Genomic DNA, 18,770 nt, shown 5'->3' with positions numbered 1-18,770 from the left:
GACAGCATACTATGCACTGGGCATTGTGCTAAACACTTGATATATATTATCTCATTTCATCTTCAATAACCCTGTTTATCCCCTTTTTGCATATGGGAAAACTGAGGTATAGTGAGGTTAAGTAAGTTGATGCACACAGAACAATTAGTGGCTTCTACACTGGAAATGGCTATGGTTTTTCCAGTGGTCATGTATGGATGTGAGAGTTGGACTGTGAAGAAAGCTGGGTGCCGAAGAATTGATGCTTTTGAACTGTGGTGTTGGAGAAGACTCTTGAGAGTCCCTTGGACTGCAAGGAGATCCAACCAGTCCATCCTAAAGGAGATCAGTCCTGGGTGTTCTTTGGAAGGACTGATGGTGAAGCTGAAACTCCAGTACTTTGGCCACCTCATGCAAAGAGTTGACTCATTGGAAAAGACTCTGGTGCTGGGAGGGATTGGGGGCAGGAGGAGAAGGGGATGACAGAGGATGAGATGGCTGGATGGCATCACCGACGTGATGGACATTAGTTTGAGTGAACTCCAGGAGCTGGTGATGGACAGGGAGGCCTGGTGTGCTGCAATTCATGGGGTTGCAAAGAGTCGGACAGGACTGAGCGATTGAACTGAACTGACACTGAAACCCAAGAAGAAGTATGCCAAAGCCCAGGACATTAAAGCAATTATGCACTAAGTACATTATTTGGGGGCATTTGCTCACCACAAATCTCACAACAAATTGCAACTATCATGACTAGTAGTCAAATAATGAGTTAGAGTTAGACAGGCCTGGGTTCACATTCTAGTCCTGGCACTTGGATCTTTGGTAGAATTTTAATCTTTTTGAGCTTCAGTTTCCCCATATGTGAAAAGATGATACTACCCACTACACTACGGTTGCTGGCAGGACACAGTTTAAGTGACATCCTTTACTGGGGCATGTGGAGATTTGGAATTGTTCTGCCATGTACGAGTGGTAATTGAGCCTTCTTCCTTGAGGCTTCACATCATAAAATAAAGTGTTTGTTTTCCGTTCTACTTGTCTTCGATTCTGATAGTCTGTTACCTTGTTTTTATCCTGTGTATCCACTTCTCCTGGTGCCATAAACTTCAGCAGAAGTGCCAAACATTTAGGGCTCTTGTGCCGAGTAGTCAAGTGTAAAGGAGTCATTTCTTCCAGATCCTTCTGCATCCAGTTTGCTCTGCGTGTAAGTAAGAGTTTCATGAAACGATAATTTCCCTAAATGAAAAATAAGAGACAGTAAGAAGAAATTTAGTTTGGAGCCAAAAAAATTTTTTTTAATTTTAAAATGCTTTAAGCATTTTAATTATTCTGCTGGAGTAATAACATTCAGATAAATTAATAAAAGGAAAAATACTTAAAATTCTACTATAGTATCAGTTGTTTTATTTTGTTCATGTTTTTTTCCAACTGTTTTCTACATACCTATAGTTTCCTTAGGAGTTGGTCAATATTTCATTGTGTTAAGGCAAGATATTTTATTTAATCATTCTATTATTGTTTATAACTTTTTGAATAGAAAATGCTTCAATGTATACGATTTTTCACTTAGTTTTTATTTTTTCATAAAATAAATTACCAGGAACAAAATTACTGGGTCAAAGGAGTTTGTGCATTTTATGGTTTTTCGTGTATCTTTCAAACTGCTATCTAGTAGCAAAAATGTCAGAGATGGCACTGGCACCCCACTCCAGTACTCTTGCCTGGAAAATCCCATGGACAGAGGAGCCTGGTGGGCTGGAGTTCATGGGGTTGCGAAGAGTCAGACATGACTAAGTGAATTCACTTTCACTTTTCACTTTCATGCATTGGAGAAGGAAATGGCAACCTACTCCAGTGTTCTTGCCTGGAGAATACCAGGGACGGCAGAGCCCGGTGGGCTGCCGTCTATGGGGTCACACAGAGTCGGACACAACTGAAGCTACTTAGCAGCAGCAACAATGTATGAATGTATTAGTTTCAGCACAATCTGACCAACACAGCATATATTATTTATATTCAAAGTATAATAACTTTGTGAAGGAAAAAGCTTTTTAACCCCAATTTAGAGGTGAGAGAAGTGAGATTCAAAGGGGTTAAATATTTTTTCCATAGCAACTGGTTAATAAGAAGGTGGTTAGTATTCTTGAAGAGAGCTATTTATAGTTACAACTAAGGTATAAGAAACTTCCTCACAGTTCAGGTTCCAGACTCATATGTCACATAAACACCAACCCAGAAGTCACTGTGGGCCACCCAGTGCAGGCAGTGCTGTCCACATAGGTTAAACCCCCCAATCTGGTACAATCAATCCATCTGGAGAAAGAAGTTCTAGCTAAACTTCTTTCTCCAGATGGATTGACTATAATTGTACTTGAGCTTCCTTTCTGGCTCAGGCAGGAAAGAATATACTTGTAATGCAGGAAACTCAGGTTCGATCCCTGGGTTGGGACAATCCCCTGGAGACGAGAATGGCAACCCATTCCAGTATTTTTGCCGAGAATTCCATGGACAGAGTAGCTTGGTGGGCTATAGTCCATAGGGTCACAAAAAGTCAAACACGACTGAACCACTAACACATAATGATACTTACTTAGGTCAACCATTATACAGTATGCCTGTGTGAGCTTTGAAACCCTGAGGAGTAGTGCTTTTGAACTCTTCCCTGAGATCTACTTCCATATTTCCAATTCTAATTGGAGACTTCAATATGCTTGGTACCATAGATAATTCTATTTCTTTCATTTTTATTGGAGTGTAGTTGCTTTACAATGTTGTGTTAGTTTCTGCTGGACAACATGAATCAGTTATAAGTATACATACTTCCCCTCCCTCTCGAGCTCCCCGTCCCCCCTCCCACCCGTCTAGGTCATCACAGACCACTGAGCGGAGTAATCTGTGCTATACAGCAGCTTCCCATTAGCTATCTGTTTCACACTTGGTAGTATATATATGTCAATGCTACTCTCTCAATCTGTCTCACCCTCTCCTTCCCTTCTCCATGTCCACAAGTGTGTTCACTATGTCCATATCTTTATTCCTGCCCTGCAAAGAGGTTCATCAGTACCATTTTCTAGATTCCATATATACTTCACAGTCAACACGAACAAACTATATTCCATGATCAAATTCTCTGTCGTCCTCATGCCCATTTCTCTTTCTCTACTCAAAGCATAGTGGCGGACAGGGCAACCTGTCTTTTTCATCTTCTGAGACCATCTTTGGCATTGCCTTTCTTTAGGACTGGAATGAAAACTGACCTTTTCCAGTCTTGTGGCCACTGGTGAGTTTTCCAAATTTGCTTGCATACTGAGTGGAACACTTTCACAGCATTATCTTTTAGGATTTGAAATAGCCCAATTGGAATTCCAGTACCTCCACTAGCTTTGTTTGTAGTGATACTTCCTAAGGCCCACTTGACTTGGCATTACAGGATGCGAAGATACCAAAGCACGTTCAAACTACTGCACAATTGCCCTCATTTCACACGCTAGCAAAGTAATGCTCAAAATTCTCGAACCCAGGCTTCAACAATACGTGAACTGTGAACTTCCAGGTGTTCAAGTTGGATTTAGAAAAGGCAGAGGAACCAGAGATAAAATTGCCAACATCTGTTGGATCATCAAAAAAGCAAGAGAGTTCCATAAAAACCTCTACTTCTGCTTTACTGACTAGGCCAAAGCCTTTGACTGTGTGCATCACAACAGACTGTAGAAAATTTTTCAAGAGATGGGAATACCAGACCACCTGACCTGCCTCTTGAGAAATCTGTATGCAGGTCAAGAAGCAAAAGTTAGAACTGGACGTGGAATAATAGACTGGTTCCAAATTGGGAAAGGAGTATGTCAAGGTTGTATATTGTCACCCTGCTTATTTAACTTCTATGCAGAGTACATCATGAGAAACGCTGGGCTGGATGAAGCAGAAGCCAAAATCAAGATTGCCAGGAGAAATATCAATAACCTCAGATATGCAGATGACACACACTTATGGCAGAAAGCAAAGAACTAAAGAGCCTCTTGATGAAAGTGAAAGAGAAGAGTGAAAAAGTAGGCTTAAACTCACATTCAGAGAACTAAGATCATGGCATCCGGTCCCATCACTTCATGGCAAATAGATGAGGAAACAAAGGAAACAGTGACTGACTTTATTTTGGGGGGCTCCAAAATCACTGCAGATAGTGACTGCAGCCATGAAATTAAAACACGCTTGCTCCTTGGAAGAAAAGCTATGACAAACCTAGACAGCATATTGAAAAGCAGAGACATTTCTGTGCCAATAAAGGTCCATCTAGTCAAAGCAATGGTTTTTCCAGTAGTCATGTATGGATGTGAGAGTTGGACTATAAAGAAAGCTAACCATCAAAGAATTGATGATTTTGAACTGTGGTGTTGGAGAAGACTCTTGAGAGTCCCTTGGACTGCAAGGAGATCCAACCAGTCCATCCTAAAGAAATCAGTCCTGAAAATTCATTGGAAGGACTGACGTTGAAGCTAAAACTCCAATACTTTGGCCAACTGATGTGAGGAACTGACTCATCTGAAAAGACCCTGATGCTGGGAAAGAGTGAAGGCAGGAGGGGAAGGGGATGACAGAGGATGAGGTGGTTGGATGGCATCACCGACTCAATGGACATGAGCTTGAGCAAGTTCCAGGAGTTGGTGATGGACAGGGAAGCCTGGTGTGCTGCAGTCCATGGGTTCACAAAGTGTTGGACACGACTGAGCAACTGAAACTCTCACCGTCTACATCTTAATATTGTTGGAAAAGTGGCTTTTAAGCAATATAATTACAATGCTTTAATGTTCTACTAACGGGGCTATCAGTGTTAATAAGGAAGACACTTATTAATTGAGCACCCCCACCCCTGCTGTAATGAATGTGAGGCTCTAAGGCAACAGGGAGGTGAGGAAAGAAGAATGAGACTTGTCTGCTTGCCTCAGAGGCAGGAGTCAACTCAGCTCCAGGGTAGAGGCTGAAATAAGGGAGGAAACTAGGAAAAGGGGTCCATAAGGCTGTCTACACTAGATGGGCAAACCTGGAATGGACTGAAAAGCATGGATGCAGCTCAGTTATTTCCATTTAGAGCGGTTTTCCGTGACCACCCTAGGGAAAACTTAATTTGTTCTTCTTTATTGCAGAATCTTTTCATTTCCTTCACAGCACTTTCCCCAGTTTGTAGTTACATATATATCTGTTAATTTCTCTTTACTGAGATCTTCCTCACAAGTAGTAAGCATCACGAAGGCAGAGGCTATGTTTTATTGATCACTGTGCTCGGCATGGTTCCTAGCACAGACTAGGTGCTTAATAAATGTTACTTGAAGGACTGAGTGAATAGGAGGATGTAAAATATCTTCTAGAGCTTTTTATTTAAAACTTATTGACAGTTGCTAAATTAGTGCATAACAGTTAAGAATATTAATTCTCAAATATGTGGTATCTGGTTACTCTTATTTTTTAAGATTTATTTATCAGCGTTTCATTCATAGTGGACATCATTTATCTGGATTTTTTCACTTCACCCAATGCCAGTTCCAGTTTTTGAGAAGGTACTAAAATTTCCTCAAGAGGGCACCCTGCTCTAAATCTCTTGCCATCTTTCTTTGAAAAAAGAAAAAAATGCCCAGGAAAAACAAACCTATGTGGTACTTCATACCCAAAAAATAAGGTTTGACCTTTCTGAGCATAACATTTCAAATATTACAGAATAAGTCATCATGACCTTTTAAAGACAGTCAATCAGACAATAATTGTGATTTTGAAATTAAGAGGAAGAGGGAAGGAGAAGGAAACTAGAATATGTTAGGGGTGGCTACTGAGTTATAGACACAGTGCTTTTATATTTATACTCCACATTATTCTGGGGGTTCTACATACACAAAACATGGTACATTTCAGTAATAATTACTCAATCATTCAAAAAACATTCTTGGAGCCTTGTTACAAAGCAGACAAGAGTAAAATGTACTTTATTTTGACACAGATTTCATCTTTGTTCCTCACAGAAGTATCAGGGTAAATTTTTACATATCAAATAAAGTATCTTCCTGTGCTTCTAATTTCCTCATCTGTAACACAGGAATAATAATAGTACCTGAAATTATCATGTATATGAAATGATAAAGGTAATATTTTTACTTAGAACAGTACACAAAGCAAATGCTCGGTGATGTTTGCTAATTTTATTACAAACAGTTTTCCAATGTGGAGGAAGCAACAAAAAACAGATGGTCAAGTGGAACCAAGAATGGTCCATGACTGAGGGCAAATAGATAGAAAGATCCGACTGAACACAGTATACATAGCTCAGCTAGTGATTAAGGAGAGAACCAAGGTTAGGAACAGATGAAAATAAAAACAGATGGAATGTTCTATATAATGGCTTTTCTGATTTTTCTTTTTACATTGAGAAAAATGTCTATAACTTCAGATAAAGGTGATACAGTACTAAAAAGAACATACCCAGTAGGAATTTAGTGGGGAGTGTTGCTGTGCTATGCTTAGTCACTCAGTCATGTCTGACTCTTTGCAATCCCATGGACTGTAGGCCCCCAGGCTCCTCTGTCCATGGGGATTCTCCAGGCAAGAATACTAGGTTGCCATGCCTTTCTCCAGGGGATGTTTCCAACCCAGGGATCAAACCCAGGTCTTCTGCATTGCAGGAGGATTCTTTACCAGCTGAGCCACCAGGGAAGCCCATGAATTCTGGAGTGGGTAGGAATTGAACCAGGGTCTCCTGCGTGATCAGGCTAGCTTCTCCTATTCAGAAGGACATAGACCATCTGAGATACTATTGACAAATGCTGAGACTAGAAAAAATATAATCCATTTGGACCAACATCAACCTCCTTGGTTTTATGAACAAGCATTTGTTAAATGCTCAGTGTATACAAACTCAATTCTGAGAATGAACAGAGAGGACAGACAACTCTTTGAGCTAAAATCAAGAGAGTATTTCTAGTAACAGTGGAAAAGAGGAAAATACTAGTTTCAGGTGGCAAGCTATTTTGATAACCCCCTGAAGACTGTATGACTTTGGGGACCCGTGCTACTATAGGCTACTCTGTTTCCCATAAAGCCCCCTCAATACAAGTGCAAACAAACAAAATGTTCAAACATTTCCTCACTATTGCTCCAAATCAGGACTTCTTAAGTTTTCAGGTTTATTATGATACAATTACTTTTGTTTTGATACTAAGAATTTAGTATCATCTCTTAAGGCCACATGACACGATCCTGAGGTAAAGAGTGCAGATCTACTTTTATAATTTCAGACTGGGTAGGAAATAGTATAAGAGTGAAATAGATAATAGATCAAGAGTATATATTCTTAAGAAAATTCTGCAGGCAAGTAAGCAGAAATGAGAACTAAAGTTACAAAAATGTCCTATTTCATCAGTAAAATGATATTAACTTTGATATGATGTCTATAATGCCATGCAAATGTGAAAATATTTCCTAATGGCTCTGAAACATTGAATAAGATGTCATTTTTTGGTTTGGGGTTTTTTGTTGTTGCTGTTATTGTTCGGTACTAATAATCTTCATCTTAATCTTTCTATAGTTATTAACATGATGATCTTCTTTTGTCTGTCATGTAAATGATTATGACATTTGGATTTTCCTCAGATACATGAAAAGGAGTATAATATCTAAAAGGGTAAAAGAGAATGAAAAAGCTCTCTGACCTGGAGAACAGCGCTTGAAATGAATCTGACTCAACTCAAAATGCCACTTAAGTTCATATTTTTGTCTGTCCAATTTGCTAAGATGAACTCCTTTTTTTAGGAAAAGTCATTTAATCTAAATAATAAAGATATGGAGGTTTTGAGTGAAATACTTTGATATTTTAATTTTTCATTTTTAAGAAATAAAATAGAACATATATGGTTAACACTCCCTCTTTGCCCTTCCCCAGTTCTATTCCCTATCTTTGGAGAAATTGGTGATTATTATTCCCATGAATGTTTTGATATATTTTATTTCTTACAAATACATGTATTCATAAAGTACACAGCATTATTTTGTATGTTTTCAATCTTTATATAAGTAGCCCTCCAGGAATCACTTGCCACCTTTTACTCAAAGCAATATTTTTGAGATATATCCAAATTGCTTTGGTTCATACATTTTCACTGGAGAAAGCATTCTGTCATGTGAAAATAGTATATTATTTATCTCTAAGGGAATATTTAGCTTGTTTCTCATTTTTCACTATTACAAACAATACTGGAATGAATTTTCTCATATATATATCTCTTGGTACATGTACCAGAATTTCTGAAACTGCTGGGCTGAAGCTGTTCTCTCAAGTAGGTACTCCAATTTACATTCACACCAGTTATGTTTGAGAATTTTCATTTCCTCACATCTTCTCCACACTTGGTTTTGTCAGACTTGCTAACTTTTGCCAATGGGTACACAACTGTGTCTTATCATGGATTTAATTTTCACTTTCCTTCCTGAGGTGGAATGTCTTTGTTGGCTATTTGTTTCTTCTTCTTGAACAGCCTTTTTGTGTTGTTTACTCATTTCACAGCTGAGCTATTTGTTTTTTCCTTACTGATCTGTAGGAGTTTCCTGGATACTAATTCTTGACTTATTTAGCAAATATCTTCTCTCTTTGTATGGCTCTTCTTTTTGCTTTGTTTACACACTTCTGCTAGGAATAAATTCATTATCTGAAATGATATTGTTAGCTGTCTCAGCATTAGATTTCTTCATCTATTTTGTCTGCGGGTTCATTTTGAAGTGAAGATTGTTTGCTGTTACTTTTTATTTGTTTTGTTTTCCTTTTTTTCTCTCTGCTCACCTTTATAGCTGCTAACCCCCAGCCCCTGGTCCATTTAAGAATTTGTATTTATGATGATGTTTTGCAGCCCCACGTCTAGTGATATTAGGGGTATCACAGTTACTGTCACTGAGCTAGTGGGTAGCTTCCTGCTCCTGAGACTTGATCTTTGTCCTGCTCCTGCCACTTCTCTAAAACAGCTTCCTCTAAAGTAACTGCCTCAAAAAATAAATAAATAAATAAAGTAATAGCTTCATGTCAAGACGAAGAATACCCCCAAATTCTAAGCAATTTAGTGTGAATACAGGACTGCATATAGCAGCCCTTTTCCCCACTGGGACACTGAAGAGACCATATATTTTCCCCAAACCTGTATGTTTCCTGATGCATTCTTGTTCTATGTCCTCAGCATTTATATTTACTCTCATGATAGTTGAGGGAGAAAACAACTGTCCACCAAATGTTCATTATATTTTGTTTTCATTTATAGGTTTGTGTATAATTTTGTCCTGGAAATATTATAACTATAACTATATATATATATAATAGCACAAATAAATGTAAGGTAGGCATTCTGCCATATTTTATCTAAATCCTAATCATTCTGTACCCCCAAAAGATACATCATTTAAAACTTAAATGGAAGCAATATAAACATTTGTTATTATGAATTCTAATGATATCTATATAATTACATATTTATAAACTCTCAAGGCATTTACAATATTAATTTTTAATAAAAATCACTATCCCTAGGAAGTATATGCAGAAGGAAATGGCAACCCACTCCAGTATTCTTACCTGGAGAATCCCAGGGACAGAGGAGCCTGGTGGGCTGAGGTCTACAGGGTCACATAGAGTCAGACACGACTAAAGCAACTTAGCAGCAGCAGCAGGAAGTAAATAGGTCACAAATATCAATAACCTCTTTATATCAAGCTTTCTTGTAATGGCTGCAGACACAAATCAGTCTTAGAAATACCACAGTAGTGTCAGGAGAGGCACTCTGCCATGGGGCTGGAGTGTCCCTGCATGTTCTTATTAAGTGTGCCAAGAATGCAAAGCCTTGACTCCTCTGCCTGGGCCATTTCTTGGAGTTGGTTTTGTACCGAGCAAACTTGTGGGACATTCATGTCTCCTTGAACATTAGATCAAGAGGAGTCTTGCTTAGTGTTTACTAAAGTAAGTAGAAAAGTTGGAGATACACCCCAATTCAGCATCCCTCAGATGCCATGTGAACCCACTGTGTGCTCAGTGTCCATCTGGGGCCTTGGCAATGCCTCCTGGTTCTTGGTGTAAAGGAACTGATGCAAAGATGCAAGTGATTATGCTTTCTGCTGTGCCATCAGTAGTAAGCTCTTTTGTCTCTGAAGGTACTCATATATCTTCTGCCAGTACTCAGAGCTAATTCATTACCTTGTAGTAACTTGGTACATACAAAGAAAAAAGCAGGGAAGTAGGATAAATTAAATCCAACACCTGACATGACAGAAAATGAGGAGGGGATGCTGACAGAGACATAGTCTTCTCTAAGAGTAAGGACAAGGGCCCTGCAGGTCAGGTCCAGGGATGAGAAGATTCCATGTGGAATCTTCACACATCCACATGGTGGGCAAGGCTGGGGAGGTAAAGGACCCCACTGACCTACCTGTCGACTCAGTGATGAGGAGCAGGATTAAAAGAACCTGCCCAAATGACACCTTGGTTTTAGCTCACCTTCCTCTGGGCAATCAGAGAAAGAGATGGCAGCACGACAATGGGGCAGCAAGCTGAAAAGCAGTGTGGTTGTGGTTGCTGAGCCAAGGACTTTCCAAAGTGAAACTAAATGGTGAAAGCAATGAGACCCTGCTGTTTGATATAGAACTTTGGGTAGAATGAAAACAGTAGATGTTCCCTTGGTTGAGACTTGAGTGAGCAATGGCTCAAAAGTGAAAATGAATGCAATGCCTTGTCTAATAATGCAGAGCCAACTGCGCCATGTACCCCATCCCTGCTATGGTCTGCTTTGTCTGGTAATGAGGGCAAAGCACTGGGTGTAGAGGTGGCCACTGTTTAAAGCAAAGCTGCTTGTTTAATGGTGCCCTCAATACATAGAGGTTCCTCTGAATGCCTTGGCCTGATTTACTGATGATCTGGCTAAGTTAAAACTAGATGGCATCCACTGGGAGGCAGTCCAACCACAACTGGGAAGCAGTCCAATCTCAATGGCAACTCTGGAAGACCGACTATGCTAACGACGGGTCAGCCCAGTGGGCTGAACGGAAAGCCATTGTCCTTAACTTAGACACTACTCTTAGGGATGGGACATGCTTTTTTTAACTCATGGAATGTTGTCAATGTTCAAGTCATCTGATCTGGCACCTGGAAGACTATAGATGATCGTTTAAAGACATCCCTCTATGGGGCTACAAACTATGGAGATAAACTCTAGCTGCCAATTGAGCAGTCTGGGTCAGTCATGTAGATGTCCACTGTAAGGGCCTATTCTCTTATGAGACCAGCTGGCATCAGGCTGCTGAATAAGCCTGTACTGCCAAGGTCACTGGCCATTTGCCTCCTGGATTCATCATTGCACTAAACATGGTAATGAATCCATCATTACAGATTGGACCCAGAGTAAAAGGTACATGTTTGATGTAGAAGCTACCACTGCATACCAGACTTGCTTGTTCTTCTAAGTTGGCCTATTTCTCTTAAAATAAAGGAGGCCACAGGGCATTGCCCCTGCCCATTCTTGGTAGGGATTTTGACCAACCCCTTTCAGGGACACCTTATGCCTCACGATTGCAGACATGTTTCAGGTTACAATGTCACTGTTCCAGTCTGATTAGCCTATACTAGCCACAGCATTGAGGCCCATGAAACTAAAATGTTTTTCATGTTTTGGGTTTCTATACCATCTGACTATGATGTGTCTTTTGTCACAAAGACCATCCAAAATTGGGCCAATAGTTGAGATATTTGATGGACATTCTATGTCCCATAATGTTTCCAGGAATCTGAAATAATCAGGAGCAGGCATGGCTTCCTCAAAAACAAATTCAAAAAGATTTCTAACTCTACTTCTGTTGCCTCTTCCTGATCCACACACCTAAGAGAGAGGTAGTTTGGTTACTGTACTTGGCCATCCTCAGAAAGAGTTCATCTTCTCGTGGCAGCGTCCTGGGAAATAATCAGGACAAAAGGAGTGGGGGGTTATACACAGCTATTTTGAAAATGTAGCATTCATACCCTAAGAGTAATCCCAGGCTGGCCTCGTGGGTATACCCTCTGGGTGGCATGTGTGTGTATATGCTCAGTCGCTAAGTCATGTCCAACTCTTTGTGACTCTATGGACTGTAGCCCGCCAGGCTCCTCTGTCCATGGGATTCTCCAGGCAAGAATCCTGGAGTGGGTTGCCATTTCCTCCTCCAGGGGACCTTCTCGACCCAGGGATGGAACCTGCGTCTCCTGTATGGGCAGGCGGGTTCTTTATCACTGCACCGCCTGGAAAGCCAATGGTGATCCATGCTTAACAATAAACCCTGAACTAAAGTGACTTGTGCCTCTTCAGGTTTTATGTTTATATCTGGAGGAGAGAGGGAAATATTTCTCCACTGGGCTTAGGGGTTGTTTTTCAGCCCATCTAGTGCCTCCTATAATTATTGGCAATAACACTGAGATCAGCAGGTCAGCCAAACTCCCTTTCATGTATCATAATTGATAACAGGAAAGCCTTGGAGTATATCTTGGCCGTGTAAAGTAAGACCTGCTGTCTCCCCTGGTACTTAGTCACAGTGGACTTAATCCAGGACACTGAAGTCAATACTGCAGGTTGTTCTCATCCTGCAGCTTAGAATTCTATCACTTAAATGCTATATGAGACATATTAATTAGGTTTGTTCCTAGTCTCTGTTGGTCAGATTAATCAGAGTAGCTGATGGAATGGCATGCTTATGTGAAGAATATGGAGGGCCAAGTGGGAGAAGCAGTTTACCATGGGTCCTAACCAGCCGTGCATGTTCTTATGCCCCAAATGCAGAGACTTGACCATTGTTGGCCTAGGCAGCTTCTCTGGGCTGTGTCTGCTGCAATCAATTTGAAGGACAGGACATCTCTTCCCCTGGGTTTACTAACTGCTCATTACAAAACTGTGATTCCTGAAGTTCAGTGTTCCTCTGTGCTGTGATGGAAACCTACTGCGTGCACAGCACCTATGTGGGCCTTCGGTAACTCCCTCATGGTTCTTTGGGGAAAGGGATGCAAACAGATGGGTGCTGGTGCTTTTTTTCTACACTGTGAACAATAAGTTTCTTTGTCCCTGACCTGGAGGCTTGTGTCTATTGTCAACATCCATGAAGGAGTAACAGACTAACTTCCTGGCTTGTATACAGGATAAAATAAAACCTTAGGCCTTGAAAACAGTTCTATATTATTGCAACATGAATGAAGTATAAGAAGAAGTGAAATGTGATTAGAGAGGTGAGTAGGGGCTAGAAAATGGAGAGTCTAATACAGCAAGATGAAGAGTCTAAAACTTATCATATAGGTAATGGGGCACCAGTGAAGAGTTTAAGGAAATGATGTGAGTAAATTTATGTTTTTAGAAAATGCCCTGGAGGCAGTCTGAAGCATTGATTTGAGGCAAACAAATCTTTGGCAGTGCAACTGGTTAGGGGGTTATAGCAGCGATCCAGAATAGAAATGTTGGCAGCTAAGCGGAAATTAGAGGATGGGCTGTGAAATGTAAGAGGACTCCTGAATGGGTCCAATGAAGAGTGGTATCAATAACAGAAAAGACAGAAGGAACAATAGGATTCAGGATGAAGATTTTGAGTTCTGTTTTCTTAACATGTAGAGTTTAGGATGCCTGAGGGAAATCTATACAGAGATGTCTATCAAAAAAGAAAAGTAGAAAAAGAAGAGAATCTATATGGATCTGAAGATTGGAAGAGATGGCTAGGATTCAAGATACAAGGTTATAAATCATCTATATTAATAGCTATGTCAACTGTTTTATCAAAAGACATAATTTCTGGTATAAATGAAAGCACATAAAACTGGAAAAATGAATCTATACATCCTAACTGAAATATAAACATAATTTAAATAACCATATAAAGAGCTTAGCTTAATATAATGCGATCCATACTGTTCTTTTTCCTAGACCACGAGATACTGCTACCATATCAAATACAGAGTGTAAGTGAATTGGAAAAAAGATGGGCCTTTCCTTATTATTATTATTGCCTGCTTGGATAATTTTTGGGCTCCAATTAGGTGTTTCACTGTACTTTGGTTTCATGCTTTTTCTTTAAAAAAATTTTAATGTGAATCCTTACAGGAAACAGTTTTAAAAACCAAATTTTTGAATGACTGAGCTATAGAAATGATTACATGGATTACTGAGCTATAGCAATGAAATGAAATCCATGTTGCTTTTTCCAGTCAGAGACATTCTCCTTCTTTCCTTAAATTTCTGATTTCAAACCTAAATACTGTGTTTTACAGGTAAAAGCTCTAATTAACACCTATGATGGTAACCACATCACTAACATGTCAACTTAAGCAAATCTTAATTTTTTTTAAAAAAAAAGCTATTTGACAATTCTCTAAGCAAAGGCTAAGAATGGCACTTCAAAGGCAGAATGGGAGCTCTATTTGTTGCTTTTCAAGTTTAAGATGTTCATCCATCTGGCAGAGCAGCTAGACAATACATCAGCCAAGAACATCTCTCTGGCTTAAAACAGATTCTGGCTCTCAAGAAGGATTTGACTGAAGGAAAGGCAACATCTTTAGTTGCTCTGTGGCTGAACTCTACTAATATTTCTCTTCAATGCCTCCTCCAAGCCTTGGCTCCATCCACTAACTTGGTTTCCACAGGAATAGACAGAACTATCAAGTGGCACATAGTCAAACAGCACAACAGAAAAAGAAAATGTTACTGTCAAGAAAAAAGTCGACAGACTTTTCTCTAAGATAAGAAACTATAGAAAGGTATCCTTGACTCTGAGGCTTCCTTACACAATGCTGGATTTTTCATGTGATTTTTCTGCCTGATAGGGGCAATTTTTTAAGATTAGTATGAAAGTTAGTCCCTTCGGTAGAGAGCATTTCATTCAAAAAAATAAATACTAAAAAATTGTAAAATGTTGTGATGCTTATTTCCACAAGTACAATTTCCTTGGGCTTATGAGCTACCCTCATTTACTTAGAGTGGTGCTTTAAGTTGGCACAACCTTTTGGGCTGATTATAAAATGTATTTTGTTTCTCATAGTTGACATTTTATTTATAGGAAAACATTGACTTCATCTTAAATCAGTAGTTCTCAAACTCTAGCATGCATCAGGATCTCTGAAGGGCTGGAAAACAGACTGCTTGGGGACTTCCCTCAGAGTTTTTCATTCACTAGCTCTGGTGTGGGGTGTAAGAATTTACATTTCCAACAAGTTTATGGGAGATACCAGTGCTGCTAGGTCCAGGAGTTCACACTTTGAGAATCACTGTTTAAACAAATAACCTAATTATCAGAGTTCTCAACCATGAAGAACTTAAAAAAGCACTCACAACCACTGAAAAAGAATGCCTGTCTCATTCTAGGTCAATGAAGTCAGAATTTGAGACTTTGGGATTAGTATTTCCTAAATGCTCTACAGGTAATTTGAAAATGGTATCAAGAGTGAGACTTGCCAATTCAACAATTCATTCGATTCTCAACAGTTCCTTACTATGTAATTACTCTGAATCAGACACTCCGCTAAGGGTTTTGGAAACTTTAAAAATACTTAAAATACATATGCATGGTCATTATACATTACAATGTAGTACAAGCAAGGAGGGGCAAGTGCATAAAAAATACAAAAATACACCAGGAAGGTTGGATGACAACCCTCAAAGAAGGAAAGAATTTACTCCTAGTGTTCTCACTGTTTGATGAACATCATAATCTGCCTAGTCTGTTCTCCTCACTGACCCTGAGCAGTCTCGAGTTGCACTGAAAGCAGTTACTTTTTAAAAATCATGTTTTATGTATATTATCATATGTGAAATGAATCGCCAGTCCAGGTTCAATGCATGAGACAGGGTGCTCAGGGCTGATGCACTGGGATGACCCAGAGGGATGGGATGGGAAGGGAGGTGGGAGGGGGGTTCAGGATGGTGAACACTTGTACACCCGTGGCGGAATCATGTCAATGTATGGCAAAACCACTACAATACTGTAAAGTAATTAGCCTCCAATTAAAATAAATAAATTTATATTTTAAAAAATCATGTTTTACTACTAAACTCAGAAGCTAAATCCAAACAAATCTTGTTTAACATTTGGTTCCTTTGAAGCACCCCAAGTCTTGTAGTAGGCACCATCTTTAGTTTTTCAACAATGTACCTTCTATTGATCCTAACATGCAGTTAAAAAAAAAAAATCAATTCATCTATTTGGCTAAGATATGTTCCTTTGGGGAAACTGTTTCAAACAACTGATTGAATCCATTTGTTGCCTTCTCTACTTCAGTTCCACACTTTGGATGGATTTCTTAGATAGTGGGAAAGACAAATGACAGATAAATATGTAAATAAATTCAATTACACTCAGAAATCCTTAATGAACCTCATTCAGGCTACTCATTAAAGGGTTTCATTAAATGCTGAGCACTAAGTAGTTATCTGACTTCATAACTATGACCCATCTTCAAAATAGTAGCCAAGGTCCCCACAATGAATGGTGATACCTGAATTGAAACACGTACCTTCTAGTCTTAAATCTAAGCCATCTTCAAAATATCATATCACACACCACCTCCATCTACAGATCAACCCCTGAACTCTGTACTGTTCCTCATCTTCCACTGTTCTGGGACCTTTTCTCTTGAAACTAAGAAAGAGGCAACTGAGTTGGTAAAAAAAATAATGCTGCAGTTTAGCAGTTAGAATGGGGAAGAAACATCAGCAGATCAAAGATTATTTTCATTGTTCCATTTGATAACTTATCCCAGGATAAGTGTCCTTTTTGCCACAGCTATGTTTTAATTCTAGTTTAACAGTCCTTCTAAATTCAAGCGCATCACAATTCTTAAATCAACATTTAGTATTGCCCTCAAGCTCTTTGTGGACCAATTAGATATAAACAAATAAACATTTTAGAAAGCAATTAAAAAATTATGAATTATATATTTCATATGTATTGAAAACTGGAAAATTATTAAAAATTTGGAAAATAAGAAAAAAGATCTCCTATAATTCCATTACCCTAAGTCTAACATAAGCTTTTTTTTAGCCTCTTGGTATAATCTCTTCCACTTATTATTAGCTTTTTTGTTTAACATGAGAGGTCACTTTTATAGTTTCCATCAGACCATACACCCAATTTCATATCTGGAACCAGCAGTGACTGATTAAAAATAACATTTTAGGGCCTACTCTCTGTCTGAAGAGTGTGTTTCTCTCTAAATAAATCTACTTCTTACCTATGAAAAAAAAAACTTCTATTATTGGCAGCTATCATAATAATAACTGACTCAGGTGGAGTGGCCAGAGGAGGCTAATACTTGTGGGTGAAAGTTTGAGGAGTAATAACATATTTACATAGTTTCAAATGAGCACTCCACAAAATACATATTAATCACAAAAAGAAAGCAAATAAGGTTACAATGGAGCAACCTGGCAGAAGTCACTTTATCCAAATGATCAGGGTCATCACCAGTAATGGGACAAATACCATCATGCGTTTCTGCTATGGTGCACTGAGAAGAAAACCACACATCATTCCTGCGACATGTTTACCAAAAAGGTATAATCTAGATTATGAGGAAACATCAGACAAATTCAAAATGAAAAACAATATAATTGGTCTGTACACTTTAGAATGTAATGTCATATGTGGTCACACATACACACTCACAAACACACACACAGAAGATTAAGGAACTGTTTCAGATTAATGAAAATTTAAAAAAATATAATAATCAAATGAAATGCCTAATCCTGGATTTTCTCTTAGATAGATGGTATTATTTGGATCACTGGAAAAATCTAAATAAGAATTTGATAATAGTATTTATGTTGTGAAGTCGTTCAGTCGTGTTCGACTCTTTGCAACCCCATGGACTAGAGCCTATCAGGCTCCTCCGTCCATGGGATTTTCCAGGCAAGAGTGCTGGAGTGGATTGCCATTTCCTTCTCCAGGGGATCTTCCTGACCCAGGAATTGAACCCAGGTCTCCCGCATTGCAGGCAGATGCTTTACCGTCTGAGCCACCAGGGAAGCCTGTATTTATGTTAGTTGCTTGGTTTTAATAATTGAACTGTGGTTATTTAAGAGGATGTCCTTGTTAATAGGAAATATGCACTAAAGATGTGAGAGCAAAGGAGGATCATGTCTACAACCTACTCCAGATGGTTGAGAAGACAATGTCTCACACTCATATACACTGAGAGTAAAGGATAAAGCACATGTGGTTAAATGTGCACATCTGGGGAATTTGGGTGAAGGGTACATGAGAATTCTTTGCAGTATTCTTGCAACTTTTGTGTAAATCTGAAATTATTCCGAAGTGTAAAGTTAGAGGGGGAGGAGAGGGAAAAAAACTTAATTTTATTATAAAAGTAGTAGGATGTTCATTAAAGAAACTTCAAAAATGAAGAAAAATATAAAGAAAACAATGAGCAGCCTGCACTTCACAAACATGAGGGAACCATGGCTTACCTTTTTATTCACTTGCTCCCTGTCTCTTCCCTATAGGACCTGTTTCTTATCCTCAGATGGGCATTTAAATTTTGAAATGTTCCATAATCATACCTTTATCAATATTCATAATATCCCTTTTATGAAGGCCAGAATCATTGTCAGTTCATAGATGAAGAAATACGATTCAAAAATTCAAATTATGGGTTGACTTTAGAAAGATTAGCAGTTTATATAACAGAAAAAAAAAAAAACAGTGCTACTGGATGGCTGGTTGACTATGATTCACAAACCAGTTGCAAGTTAGCTTCCTGTAAAACATTAAGTTTGGAGATG

General features: G+C 38.9%; 1 protein-coding gene across 5 annotated transcripts in view; it reads right to left on the bottom strand.

Annotated features, from left to right (window-relative positions):
* Positions 1-18,770, bottom strand: part of INVS (inversin) — a 132,564-nt gene that overhangs the window by 68,314 nt on the left and 45,480 nt on the right. For 4 of the 5 annotated variants that reach the window (XM_040239054.1, XM_040239040.1, XM_040239070.1 and 1 more), the window contains exon 4: positions 1,045-1,218. In XM_040239054.1, the coding sequence (XP_040094988.1) occupies positions 1,045-1,218 (174 nt within the window). Of the gene's footprint in view, positions 1-1,044; positions 1,219-14,991; positions 14,997-18,770 lie in introns of those variants that run through there. The other variant, XM_040239064.1, reaches the window with a different exon arrangement.

This window comes from Oryx dammah, unplaced genomic scaffold, assembly GCF_014754425.2.
Source record: "Oryx dammah isolate SB20612 unplaced genomic scaffold, SCBI_Odam_1.1 HiC_scaffold_1, whole genome shotgun sequence".
Lineage (NCBI taxonomy): Eukaryota > Metazoa > Chordata > Mammalia > Artiodactyla > Bovidae > Oryx > Oryx dammah.
Note: the sequence above shows the minus strand (reverse complement) of the source record. Positions and strands in the feature narration are given on the sequence as shown.